Genomic DNA, 13,245 nt, shown 5'->3' with positions numbered 1-13,245 from the left:
AGAACAAATGGTGAGAGAACAGGACGTGGTGTAAAGGTGTGAAAAAAAACATCCCGTTGCACAAGCAACACACAGAAGGATCGGGTAAGTCATCGGGGGAAAAAAGAACGTTATACTTCCAATTAACTATTTTCTACTCAGTTGTTCAAAATCTCAATGGAGAATTTCATAACCATACTGAAAGAAAAAAAAAACACTTTTAATTAAAAAAAAATATATATCCAAGATAAACAGATAATTGCCTATAAAAAGCTTATCTCATTAAAAAAAACTAGTGAAATGTTGAAAAAATAAAACATCAACAACTGACTGTTAATTGCAAATACACAGTACTGATCAGTTAGAACACAGGAGTTACAATTTCTCTGTAAGTAAGGTTTTTGCTGGAGAATTACAGATCCCTACAAATGATGAAGCTCATGAACAGTCAGTAATAAACAATGACTGTTTAGCCAGCATGTTACATGTGTATATTTCTGGACATTTCTAGAGCATAACATTTCATTGACAAGAATGTTAAAGTGAGCATTTAAAATAGAATTGTGAATGAAAACTGATCGTTATCATATTTCCCCTTCAAACCATGGTGCTCCCTGACACTGACTCCTCCCTCTTCCTACCCTTCTGCATACTTTGACATATATTATTATAATTGAGCAACTCTCAAAGTGTCAATCATTTTGGTACCTCTCAACTGCTGTGAGAATCCACATTTGCGTAAGTTTTTCATTTTTAAACCTTTCTCAATTTCAGGCTACTTATTTTGTATCTTGAGCCCTCACATTAATGCTCTCATTTTATACACTCATAGAAAAATGTACTCATCTGGAAAAAAATTTGATCCCAAACTGTTTTTTTGGGGAACAAAATGTATAAATGTCCCTTTAAATGTACACAATAGGTCCTTAGGTTACTTAGGTTATAAAGGTACAAAGGGTCCTCTTGGGCATACATCCCTCTGACTGCCCTTGTCCCTTAAAAGGTAGTGTAGTACTTTTTTCCCCCCTGAGAGTGGTATACATTTTTCAAGGCTGTTTTATTGTTGAAGTAATTTTACTCTTGCATCCTATTGCTGAGAAAAAGCATTGGATTTAATTTCTTGCTTTCCTTTTGTTGAAGTGCAATATGAAATTACAGTATATTGTTAATCAGCTTCAGTTCCATCTGCGATTGATGACTTTAAGAATTCAGAACCAAAAAAAAGTATAATATATCCTACCGGGACAGTACAGAAACAAACCGAATGAGAGAGATTATTTTACTCTTACTGTCAGTTCATCTAAAATAAGGGGGAAATACCAGGCAATGAGAAATTATCACCTCCAAAGATTTCAGTTTTCAATAACATCAATTGAGAACATTGTTCAGTAAATAATGTGGTTCCCCTAAAAAGTTGATTCATAACAGTATAGAGGTACTACACAATGTTAAAAATGAAACTAATTTTCAATGAAATGGTACTTTTACCAGGAATGACCCTCAGAAAGTTGATAGACTGTTACATCAGCACCAATGTAAATGTAAGATTTAAATTGAAATGTGTTATGAATGAAAAGGAGAAAGACATCAAAGATGAAAAGTGTGGTTTTCCAATTTCGCTTATCTGTTCAAATGAGTCAATTACTGGTTTGATCCAGGTCAAATTAACCATGGATTTCTATAGTAATATTGTAGTAACCATGTTTAATGCAGTTAACCATGGTGTTACTACAGTCATATGCAATGGTATGTTTCATTTTGTGGTTTCTATGATTTTACTACAAAATACCATGGTGATACTACAGTTACTAGTTAAACTAGTTAAATCTATGGTTCATTTTTGTAAGGGAAGGTTTAAGTATAGGTGTTGGTGTAGGGTGTCTATGGAACTTTAAATAAACACAATAAATACATTGCAGTGATGTTCCTATATTGTTTGTTAGTATTTAATTAGGATTGAATATAGTATCTGCCACTGTTTGTACTGGGATTATTTTTCACCTCTAATTAAACTAATAACATACTGTATTTACTAACATAGTTCACTGCCGTGTGTTTATTGCGTATTTAGTGTCCCAAAAACACCCTGCACCAACCCATAAACCTAAATCTAACCTTACCTTACAAACATTAACCATGGTTTTACTACAGTAACCATAGTATCACCATCGTATTTTGTGGTAAAATCATAGTAACATTATTTACACTATATTACAGTAGTAGTACAATGGTTAATTGCATTAAAACTATAGCTTCTGCAAAAACTGGTTACTACTCACTAAAATCAGTTGGGTTAAAAATTACCCAGCACATAGCCTAATGGTGTGTTGATATAGCACCGACCAATTGTTGGGTTATTTTAATCCAGTGCATTGGGTAGCAAGTTTTACCCAAGTAATTGGGTTATAAAATAACTAATTTGTTGGGTTTTATTTTTTGGGGGGCCAAAATGTTGCTTTAACCATCCTAGTATTAGTGGTACTATTATTATTGTTGACATTATTATTATTATTATTGCTGTGTAAATTAATTATAATGCACAAGTTACAAATATCTTGAAAATGCTTTATTTCCATTAAATTAAAAGTTAATGGTTAAATTAAGCAAATGGTTGCAATTGTATTATCAATTTATTTCCTTTTTATCATTAAGTTACTTACAATCATGTTTCAATTTACAAGAACCACCACAAATAAATAAGTAATAAATAAGTAGGCAATGGTGTAACTTTGATGGCAAGGACGAAGACGATGGAGTGACGACCCCAAGTGCAGTTTATAAAACAAAAGTGAGATCCAAAAACCCTAACTAGAAACATGAAACATGAACTTGACTAAACTAGACTTGACACAAACAAAACTTGATTTGGCCTGGCTTGGCTTGACTTGACTTGACTTAAACAAAACAACTACAACAAAGTTAGATTAACAATACTCCACAAAGGTCAATGGCAAACATGAGGGCTAAAATACATTGAAATGGGTAACAAGTTAACAAGACCACCAACGAAAATACAAGACTGAAAACAATACAACAAGACAATGAAACAAGAACCAATAACAAGACAAGACTAATAAACAAAGGAACCAATGAGAAAATAACATATGAAACATGGAGGGAACAGGATAATCACATGACTAGACAAGGAAGTGAACAAATTTCAAAATGAAGGACCTGAAGACATGAACAGGACTGACTTCTCAAAATAAAAGACACGAAAAACAGGAGCCAACAGAATAAGCATGACATATCCCCTCCTCTGTGGGGCAGCTCCCAATGTCCCAACACATGAACAAAAACAGAATAAACATGACATAATTCCAGTGTTCTGTAGGGTGGGGGTGTCTTGAGGCGTGGGGCATGGCGAGATAGGGTGTGGGGCATGGGATCAAGACGGAGTCTGAGGGGGTGAAAGAATCGAGGGGCGGAGCAGACTGCGGTTCGGCTGTGACATGGCATGGAGCAGGCTGAGGCATGGCTGTGACATGGCATGGAGCAGGCTGAGGCGTGGCGGTGACATGGCATGGAACTGACTCAGGCGTGGCGGTGACATGGCCTGGAGCTGAATCTGGCGTGGCCGTGACATGGCCTGGAGCTGAATCTGGCATGTCCTTGACATGGCCTGGAGCTTTTTTTTTTTTAATAATGTTTCAAGGTTCCACTTCTGAAGTGTTTCCCTCACATATGAATCCATCACATCCTATTTAAAAAATATAGTTCATATAAAGTAAATTAACAACTTGTAATTTCCATTTCAAGCAATGGGCTTCATTAACGAGGCGATCACAAAACGAGCCAGAACTATCTGAAAAGTAGCTTCTGATTAGGCTATCACCCAATGACATGTAGATGCTGGCTATTGTGTAATACAGGGGCTGGCAACCTATGGCACACATGCCAGTATTGGCACACTGAGGGGGTAATCACTGACACACCAGCAACGGGGAGAGAGGAGTAGACTATATTTATATAAATTCTACACCTGCATTCCAATCTACATCTTGATGTAATCCTTCCTCATGATTACGCAGTGTGTTTTCTTCAGCTGAATGGGAAGCTAAACACTATTAAAGTGTGATGAGACTCGCGCTGCGTGTGCAATGCATTCACACATCACCAGCCAGTCTTACAATTTCTTTGCGCGTCGGCCAAATATATGAAAAATTATGTATGATTTCCAAAAAAAAAAGTGTCGGGACGAACACAGAAAGTGAGGGATTAATAGTTTCTACGCCACAGTTTAAAATAGGCTGGCTTTATTGCAATGTCGGTAGCCAAGTGAGCAGCAATTCAGCAGACCCAAAAGGGGAAATTATTTAATTATTTAATTTATTCAGTGTAACGTGATCAATGGAAAGGAGGAGGCGAGAACCAGCTTTTCAATATAAATAATAGTTTAATGATAAACTTAAAAGAAGACACAAACACACACACGACGGACATGTCCGTAAACGATCTCTCTCTCCCGCACGAACCCCTGCAGTCGACCTTTATCCCGGAGGCATAATTAGCCTAATACGGGACCGGGTGTGTAGGATCACGACCTGGCCCGCCCTCCGCCCTGCCACATTCAGCTATTATTATATGTTGATAAGGAAAACGAAAAGTGTTCATATTGGCAGTGGCACTTGAATTTAACCTTCCATTGAAATTTTAAATGTCCTCACTAGACCAGTTTTAACCCGACTGGGAGCATTATTATAGAAACAACCCAATAAACGTTAGGAATAACCCAACAGAACGACCCAATATGTTTAACCCAGATATTGGGTAAAATAAATAACCCAAAGTTTTTTGGAGTGTACAATATTACTATGGTAAAACCATGGTTAAATTTACCCAGATTTAGTGCATTACTTGGTTACAAAACATTTTAGATCTTTGTTTACACATTTAATTTTCTTGGCAGCTCAGACTTTTAATGTCTAGTTGTCCCATTGCCCCCTTCTGGTAATAAACTTTACTTCATCAAATATACTTACGATGCAAAGGATAATGTAATATCTTGCTTATAATTGTAGGAGTGCTGATTGGAGTAAATTTTGTATGTTGACATTATTAGGTGACATCTAGGCCGTCAAATTTTATCATACACATTTTCACAGAATGCGTGCACAGTTCAGACTTTCACATATGAAATGCTTGGACAGTCACAACTTTTAGTCACTAGTTAGAACTAATCAAAGTAAAAAAGTAAATGTGTCAGCATTTTGTCAGAGTGTGCAATGATAGAAATATACTAATTATAATGATTTTTCTTTGAAGAAGATGGATGTTAAAACAAAGGTCACCCTGAACAGTGAAGATTTGACTGGTTTTGGGGACAACTACAACTACAACTACAGCGACTATGATGATACCTTCTGTGGAGTGGTTTGTAGTCAAGACACCAGCATGCACTTTGATGCTATTTTTATTCCGGTCCTGTACTCTGTGGCGCTGGTGGTGGGGATGGTGGGAAATGGGCTCGTACTGGTGGTGCTGTGGAAGAAGAGGATGAACTGGAATGTCACAGACATCTTCATCTTCCATCTGAGCATAGCAGACAGTCTACTGCTGCTAACACTGCCATTCTGGGCTGTAGAGGCAGCGAAGGAGTGGATCTTTGGGACAGGACTCTGCAAGCTGACTGGAGCTTTGTTCAAGGTGGGCAAGAGCTTTTAGGTTCACATTTCTACGTTGATTTTTACATGAAAGATTAAACAAATTATTCCACTGTTTTTTGTTTATTATGTTTTTTTTTTTTTGTTTCTCCTACATCAGTAGTTCTCAATGCAACCCCAAAATGGATAGTAGGGCTGGTATTATATAATGGATAAAACAATGCTAAATGCAAATAATAAGATGCAACTAACCCATAGAGTCATGCATTGTTTGAACAGCCAAATGGAGAGAAGAAAACCCTTCCCAAATTGCTTGTTGACATCAAAGGCTGTGCATCCAATCAAACTAAAGTATTTTGGCACAAATACATCTGTCACTTGGTTGAAGCTAGCAAAATTAGGCAGACCCCAAAAGATTGTGTAACATTGCCTCCTCATTGAAAATCATGAATGAAACTATGCAAGGAATAGTAAAGAAATGGATATGCAAAGAAAATTCAAAGCAGACTTAATTAAATATGGGTTCACTCACAGTAAACAGTTTGTACAGACCACAATTTGCTTTTTGTGTGGTGAATAATGGGCTACTGAGAGCATGAAAGCATTGAATTTCGAGAAATACTTAGAAGCCACAATTTAAATTTTCCAAGTTGATTTCATGTTAAATTTTGCATGTTGTTGGGATTTCTTAGTTCATTTTTTATATTAAAGCTACACTATGTAACTTTAGGATGTCTAGCAGTTGAAGCCTAAAACTGCAAGTTTCTTCCTGAGGAACTCTTCACGTCAGTTGTGATTCAGCACTGCTCTTCTGTGTAGATGAATAACGTGGTTTGAGGACTCATAGATTACCTGCAGAATGGAGTCACGATGAGCTATTTTCATGTTGACATTATATTATTTGCTTAAACATTTATAGCAGATATATTACTTACTTAGAGGAAGATTAACAATACTGTTAATTACATTTTAATATGATTATTAAACAGTTTTATCCACAACACAATACACATTTATGTTTGAATTGCACTATACATATAAATTTAAGAGGTGAAACTCGTGAAATTGCTGAAATTTGTTTTTATATTACAATCTACAGCCAATGCAAGTGAACTGTAATACTACAATAGTAGGTCTTTGCGCTGCAAACAATAAGAGTGTAATACAAAAACACAAAATGAGGATTCAATAAGGATAAAATATACTTTATTGAACATGAAAATAAGTAGAAATATGCAATATCTCAGTTACAATATGTGGAGCGGAGGGGGCGGGGCCGGATTGGAATATCACGCGCCCGGTCCCCAATTTGCCTGATGAGGCGCGCGAGGGATAAAGGCGGCCGGTGACGATGGTTCGAGAGAGAGAGAATTACGGGCATGTCCGTCATGTGTGTTTATGTTTGTGTGTTTTGGTTTTGAGTTTCATTAAATTATCATTTATGTTGACAAGCCGGTTCTCGCCTCCTCCTTGCCCATCCTTTAACTGAGTTACACAATAATACATTTTTAATAGTTTATTTGGAAGTAAAGTTACAATTATAACTCTACATTATAATCAACTTGAGATGAGCATACATTCACGGGGAACCACCTTGTATAGTGGCTATTATTATATTATCTGCTAAAAGGAAAAACATGGCACGTGTCTGTACACTGATTTATTGCTCCAAAAATACTGTAATGGTTTACACTTGCTTGCAATGTTTAGACCATTAGGTCTTCTTCACACAAAAAATGCGATGGCTCAAGCCAGCAATTGCTCATGGATCGCTCAGTCGTTTTCAAAAAGTTTTTTTTGGTAACCAGAATAATCATGGCGCAGCCCAGTGGTTGGTCAGGAAAAATGTAGATACTTAGTAGGAAATGTTTAGGATCAGCTTCAGGTTTAAAATCTTTCTTCCTTCATCAGATCAATTTCTACTGTGGCATCTTCATGCTGGCATGCATCAGTCTTGACCGCTACCTGTCCATCGTCCATGCAATGCAGATGTATTCTCGTAAAAAGCCCAAGGTGACGCACTGTTGCTGTCTGGTCATCTGGCTGTTCTGCCTACTGCTCTCAATTCCTGACTGGATATACCTTATAGCCACTCCAGACTCCAGACGTCAGGATAAAATTGTATGTGTTCACCCCTTTAATTCCTGGCATTTGGTCTCTCGTCTACTCTACCATGTGGTGGGTTTTGCTCTACCGGCACTCATACTGCTGTTCTGTTACTCCTGCATCCTCCTGCGGCTGCAGCGCGGCTCCCAGTGCATGCAGAAAAAGAGAGCCATGCGTGTTATTGTAGCCCTGGTACTGGCCTTCTTCATCAGCTGGACACCCTACAACATCACCCTCATTGTCGACACCTTCCAAAGCAAAATCAGCACCAATAACCAAACATCCTGTGCCAGCACCACATCATTGGATGTAGCCCTCACAGCAACTTCCACATTGGGCTACTTACACTGCTGTGTCAATCCAATTCTTTATGCTTTTGTGGGGGTGAAATTTCGTAAGCATTTGTTGGACATGCTGAGACCACTAGGCTTCACACTTAAGGGACCAGCAAGGCTGATGTCCCGGAGGAGCTCTGTATGGTCAGAGTCAGTGGACACCTCAAACACTTCTGCTTTCTGAAACGTATATGCCATCAAATTGGTGTATGTAAACAATCAGTGATCTTTTTCTTCAACAACCTTTTGAACTGGTATTAATTCAAATGTGAAAGGTAAATATATTGACAGAGGAGTAATGTACATATAAATATATATTTCTCATGGCTTTCCTGTAGGCATAAAGGCTGTATTATAGATTGTATTGAGGCAGGGAGCTACACATTGGTAATGTTTTTACAATACGTATACAGTTCATAATCATTCAAACATGAAGTAAAAAAAAATGTATTAAATAAAACAAATGAACATGATCTACTCAGGGCTGTATAAATATAAGATCATTGAATGGTATAAATGTTTTGTTGTTGTTTTTATATTTTTTCACTATGAATGATTGGAGTTGCTAAAAATGAATAAACAAGTATTACAAATTAGAGTTCTAGTTGTTGTATAAACCGTTGCTGAGAAAGTTTATATCAAACTATTTGTTTCTTATATATGCTAGTTTTCTTATATAGTTTTCCAACATGTGAATTAATGTTTTTAAATGTATATCTGTCAGTTTGCAGTAAACACATTTTCAAATAGGTTTAGTCATGATAAGGACAACTGTTGCAGTTCTTTTAATGTTTACTGTCATTCTTATATGCTCTTATATTTTTGATGGGTAACGATTTTATGAAATATAACCTCCTTATGTAATTTTCAGTTAGAATAGCTCATTGTACATGCTAGCGTTTGTCTTTATTTGCCTAGCTACAACATGAACTGTCCCTTCTGTTTTTTTATTTTAATGCTATAAAACTGCAATACAATAAAAGAGAATATAAGTTATAATATGTATTAAGTAAGCATAGGCTAATATGTTTTCAGTGTTAACATCTTTAATGTGTTACATATCATATACCTGCCATTTTTAATAAATTTAAGATAGACGTCTCACCGCTATGTTCTTTTTGTAATCTTGAATTGGAAAATTTTATACATTTATTTGCACCTGTATTTACTCTAAAAACTTCTGGACCCAGGTATTTATGCTAATATCTATAAACATTTCATAAAATAATTGCAATAAATTACACCATGATCCTGTTTTTGGACTGTAGGCCTTCCCATTATTGATGACACTCTAAAATTAATGTAAGCAAAATGTGAAGATTTATTTTGTATCCCCAATATGTACATTTTTTGTTTGCATGCAGAAAGCATTCAGACCCCTTCACTTATTCCCCCACATTTTGCAATGTTGCAGCCTTCTGTTAAAATGCTTAAAACAAATTTAAATCATCACTCCATACCCCATAATGAAAGGGAAAAACCATATTTTTGATAATATATTTATTAAAAAGAAAAAACTGAAATATCACATTGACATGTATTGAGACCCTTTGCTATGACACTTGAAATTTAGCTCAGTTACATCCCATTTCTCTGGATCATCTTAGAGATGTTTCTACACTTTAATTGAAGTTCACCTGTGGCAAATCAAATTGATTGGACGTGATTTGGAAAGGCAAACACCTGTCTATATAATGTCTCACAGCTAAAAATTCATATCAGAGCAAGAACCAAGCAATAAGGTCAAAGGAATTGCCTGCAGAGCTCAGAGACAGGATTGTGTTGAGGCACAGATCTGGGGAAGGCTACAAAATTTGGGGCTACATTGAAGGTTCCCAAGAGCACAATTCTATAATTCTTAAATGGAAGAAGTTTGGAACAACCAGGACTCTTTCTAAAGTTGGCCGTCCGGCCAAACTGAGCAATCTGGGGAGAAGGGCCTTGGTAAGAGAGGTGACAAAGAACCTGATGGTCACACTGGTTGAGCTCCAGAGATCATGTGTGGAGATGGGAGAAAAATTGCAGCACCTAAAGGACTCTCAGACTGTGCGAAACAAGATTCTCCGGTCTGATGAAATGAAGATTGGACTGTTTGGCCTCAATTCCAAGCGTCATGACTGGAGGAAACTAGGCACTGCTCATCACCTGGGCAATACCATCCCAATGGTGAAGCATGGTGGTGGTGGTATCATCATGCAGTGGGGCCTGGAGAAGTGGGTATACTCTTAATTTATGCCCACCATTTTTTTAAAGCAGCCCAGCAAAGGATGAATGTAAGTCACTCTTTATAACAATATGCACTAGTCTTGCATATTTAGTTCATCCCAAAATGGGATGCACACTGTCACTTCTGCTGCTTGTCTTCACAGAGTAAGGATTATTATGAAATTAATATTAGCCACAGAAGAGGTGCAGATTTTGCAGTCAATACTGGCCCAAAGACCAAGAAGGTAGGAAGAGACAACAACATAATTGTGAATTTTGCATGAACAACTAACTATTCTCTAACCTTGCAGGTAGTCTATGGCAGTCTTTACTGGGAGTTTTTGCATTTATTCACATGCAATTGCAATGTTTCCCATGAGATTTTTTGAGACTATGGGGGGTGGACCTCCGACCCTCTAGGGGGGTTCAGGGGCATGCTCCCCGTAAGAAATGTTGTATCTTTTAAAGTTAAATACTTCCATCTGGTGCACTTTGAGAGCAAAATAAAAAGGCTAGTGTTGAAATCTTGTAAACAGTGTTGTGCTCTTAAAGCTGCATTAGACAACTTTGAAATAAATTGAATTGAGAAACAGTGCCCCTAATTCTTCCCCATATACATGATGCTCTTCACCCCCAGCCAGGGTTTACTTTAGAGCTATTCACAAATCGAGCCAAGGCCTGCCTCGCCAAAAGCGATTGGCTCAAATTTGCTGGATTGACATAACCCCACCCACTTTTTTCACTCTGAGCTAGAGTCTGTGGCGCTAACTAATCTATCACAGGGCCTCATTTAACAAGACATCATGTTTATATCAAATTATTATTTCCATGAATAAATACTACCTACTTTAGCTTTAACAATTTCATGCTATAACCATTCTGAAAAGCAGGGTAAAAACTAGGGATGTCAGTTTCAGCTTTTTATCTTTTAACGTTACCTGAGAACACTAACGATAGCTAGCTAATGAAGGTGCAAGCAGTGTAAAGTTATGCCAATTAACCTAGTAATGCTAACGTTAATTTATGTTAATCATCATGATTGTAACTTCGGCAGTAATATTATCTGTTTGCTCTTGTACACTGATGATGATAAATTGTGTGTTGAGTAGTGTATAAATGCAGTGGATACATTTAATGTTAGTTAACAACCCTCTACGATCATGTTGGAGAAAAAAAAATCATCATTGGATAGTACATTTTTGTTTTTACTCGCCAGACGTTTGACCTCATGTAAGCACAATGTAACTAAAAAAATATATTAAGCAAACTGAGAGAGGGGGCCTCTTCATATATATTCATCCAATATAGTATATTGTAATTTTATTTGATTTTGCTTTATGATTTTAATCACATTTTAGCTTTTTAAAAATGTACAAATTTCACATTCTATACATTTTTATGATATCATGAATTTGCATTTTTTCTAATGAGACAAGCTGTTGTCACTGTTTGAAATTTCATACATAGTATTATGAAAACAATTCACAAGGTGGGAACCTAATAATGAAAATTAGGGGCTGACAATTAATTGTCAAACAAATAATTACGATTATGATGATTAATTGCCCGTTTGAGGTGTTTCACGAGTATGACGATTAATTACCATACAAACTCACTATGACCCAGCCAACCAGTAGCTATTATATTGTATTGTATTGTGCAATGGTAAAATATTTCTGCCTTAAATTCTTCACTTTCACACATTATTTGAAGGTTCTCTGATTAACTCACAAGCCCTTATTTTTCATGAAGGTAGACTTTGAGATTGTGTTTCTTGCATTTGATCAGCTCCACAGAAATAGAGCAGGACATCTTATCTGTCTCACTGCTGCACTGCGTGAATAAACCCAATTTGAATTACATGGCCGTTAAATGAAACTGGAGTCCTTTGCGTTCACAAAATGAATACGTTTATACCTTGCTTATTTTTCACGGGAGTTTGGCGAAAGTCTCTGTAGATGGCGTGCACATCAGAACCCTTGAAGTGATTCATCTTCACAACTGTACTTTTTCCCGCGCTCATCAGACAGCATGCAGGGAAAGACGAGGCTGAATCCAGCTTCAACTGTTTGTATTCAGTAAAAGGGACTTGGTGTTCGAAACTACACAACTCTATCACTGGCGAGTGAAATGTTAATTTCATTATTGAAAGTGTGGCTGCATTTTATTATGCTTTACTTTACTTGTTGCCAGTGGCTAATAACAGATGTTTTTTGGTCGCACAGTGAGAAATTTACTCGCATATGTGAGTGATTTATTCGCAATGTAGAGGGCTGAGTTAACGTTACTTACCTCAAAGATTTGTCATCGTCCTCAACCAAATAACGGACAGAATACTCCAGTGCATATATCTGTGAGTGTGTGAGTGCGTGAGTTTACAGCAACGGGTGAGGAACTGACTGCCTGGGCAACGAGAGAGCGCAAAAAACAGCCTTTTATTTGACGTTATTATGAGACTGAGAAGTGCCAAAAAAATTATGGGACCGTGGCGGGGCAAATTAGACTAGTCAATTAATGGGAAACACTGCGATTGGGTTAGCTACACATGAGCTGGACTGTCATATTTTTGGCTAATGCAGGACACTGCTGAATGATGCGCATCAGAGGGGATTTAGAAGTGGGTATACGCCGTATACCTGCGTATACCCTGCACTACATCCCTGGCTGTGGGGGTGTTTTTCAGTGGCAGGGACTGGTCAGGGTTGAAGGAAAGCTGAATGCAGCAAAATACAGAGATATCCTTTTCTCCCCAATTTAGCATGCCCAATACCCAATGCGCTTTAAGTCCTCATGGTGGCGTAGTGACTTGCCTCAATCCGGGTGGCAGAGGATGAATCTCAGTTGCCTGTTGAGCATGTTACTGCAGCGACCTAGCGTGTGTGTAGGCTCACGCTATTCTCTGTGGCATCCACACACAACTCACCAAGTGCCCCACGGAGAGTGAGAACCACATTATAGCAACCACAAGTAGGTTAACCCAACGTGACTACCCACCTTAGCAACCAGGCCAATTGGTT

The 13,245-nt window shown here is 37.4% G+C and overlaps 1 protein-coding gene across 1 annotated transcript; it reads left to right on the top strand.

Moving 5' to 3' along the window:
* Window positions 1-637: 637 nt before the first annotated feature.
* LOC127656239 (C-X-C chemokine receptor type 3-like) lies at window positions 638-9,116 on the top strand. The gene is made up of 3 exons (XM_052144454.1): window positions 638-717; window positions 5,245-5,625; window positions 7,494-9,116. Exons 2-3 carry the CDS (start codon window positions 5,248-5,250, stop codon window positions 8,205-8,207), a joined length of 1,092 nt encoding a protein of 363 aa, XP_052000414.1. The 5' UTR covers window positions 638-717; window positions 5,245-5,247; the 3' UTR covers window positions 8,208-9,116.
* The last annotated feature ends 4,129 nt before the right edge of the window (window positions 9,117-13,245 follow it).

This window comes from Xyrauchen texanus, chromosome 15 (genome assembly GCF_025860055.1).
Source record: "Xyrauchen texanus isolate HMW12.3.18 chromosome 15, RBS_HiC_50CHRs, whole genome shotgun sequence".
In the NCBI taxonomy this organism is placed as follows: domain Eukaryota; kingdom Metazoa; phylum Chordata; class Actinopteri; order Cypriniformes; family Catostomidae; genus Xyrauchen; species Xyrauchen texanus.
Note: the sequence above shows the minus strand (reverse complement) of the source record. Positions and strands in the feature narration are given on the sequence as shown.

Coding starts and splice junctions, on each gene's coding strand:
- LOC127656239 (XM_052144454.1), top strand. CDS start 5,248: ATGGATGTTAAAACAAAGGTCACCCTGAACAGTGAAGATTTGACTGGT. Junction 5,626..7,493: donor TGACTGGAGCTTTGTTCAAG/GTGGGCAAGAGC, acceptor TTCCTTCATCAG/ATCAATTTCTACTGTGGCAT.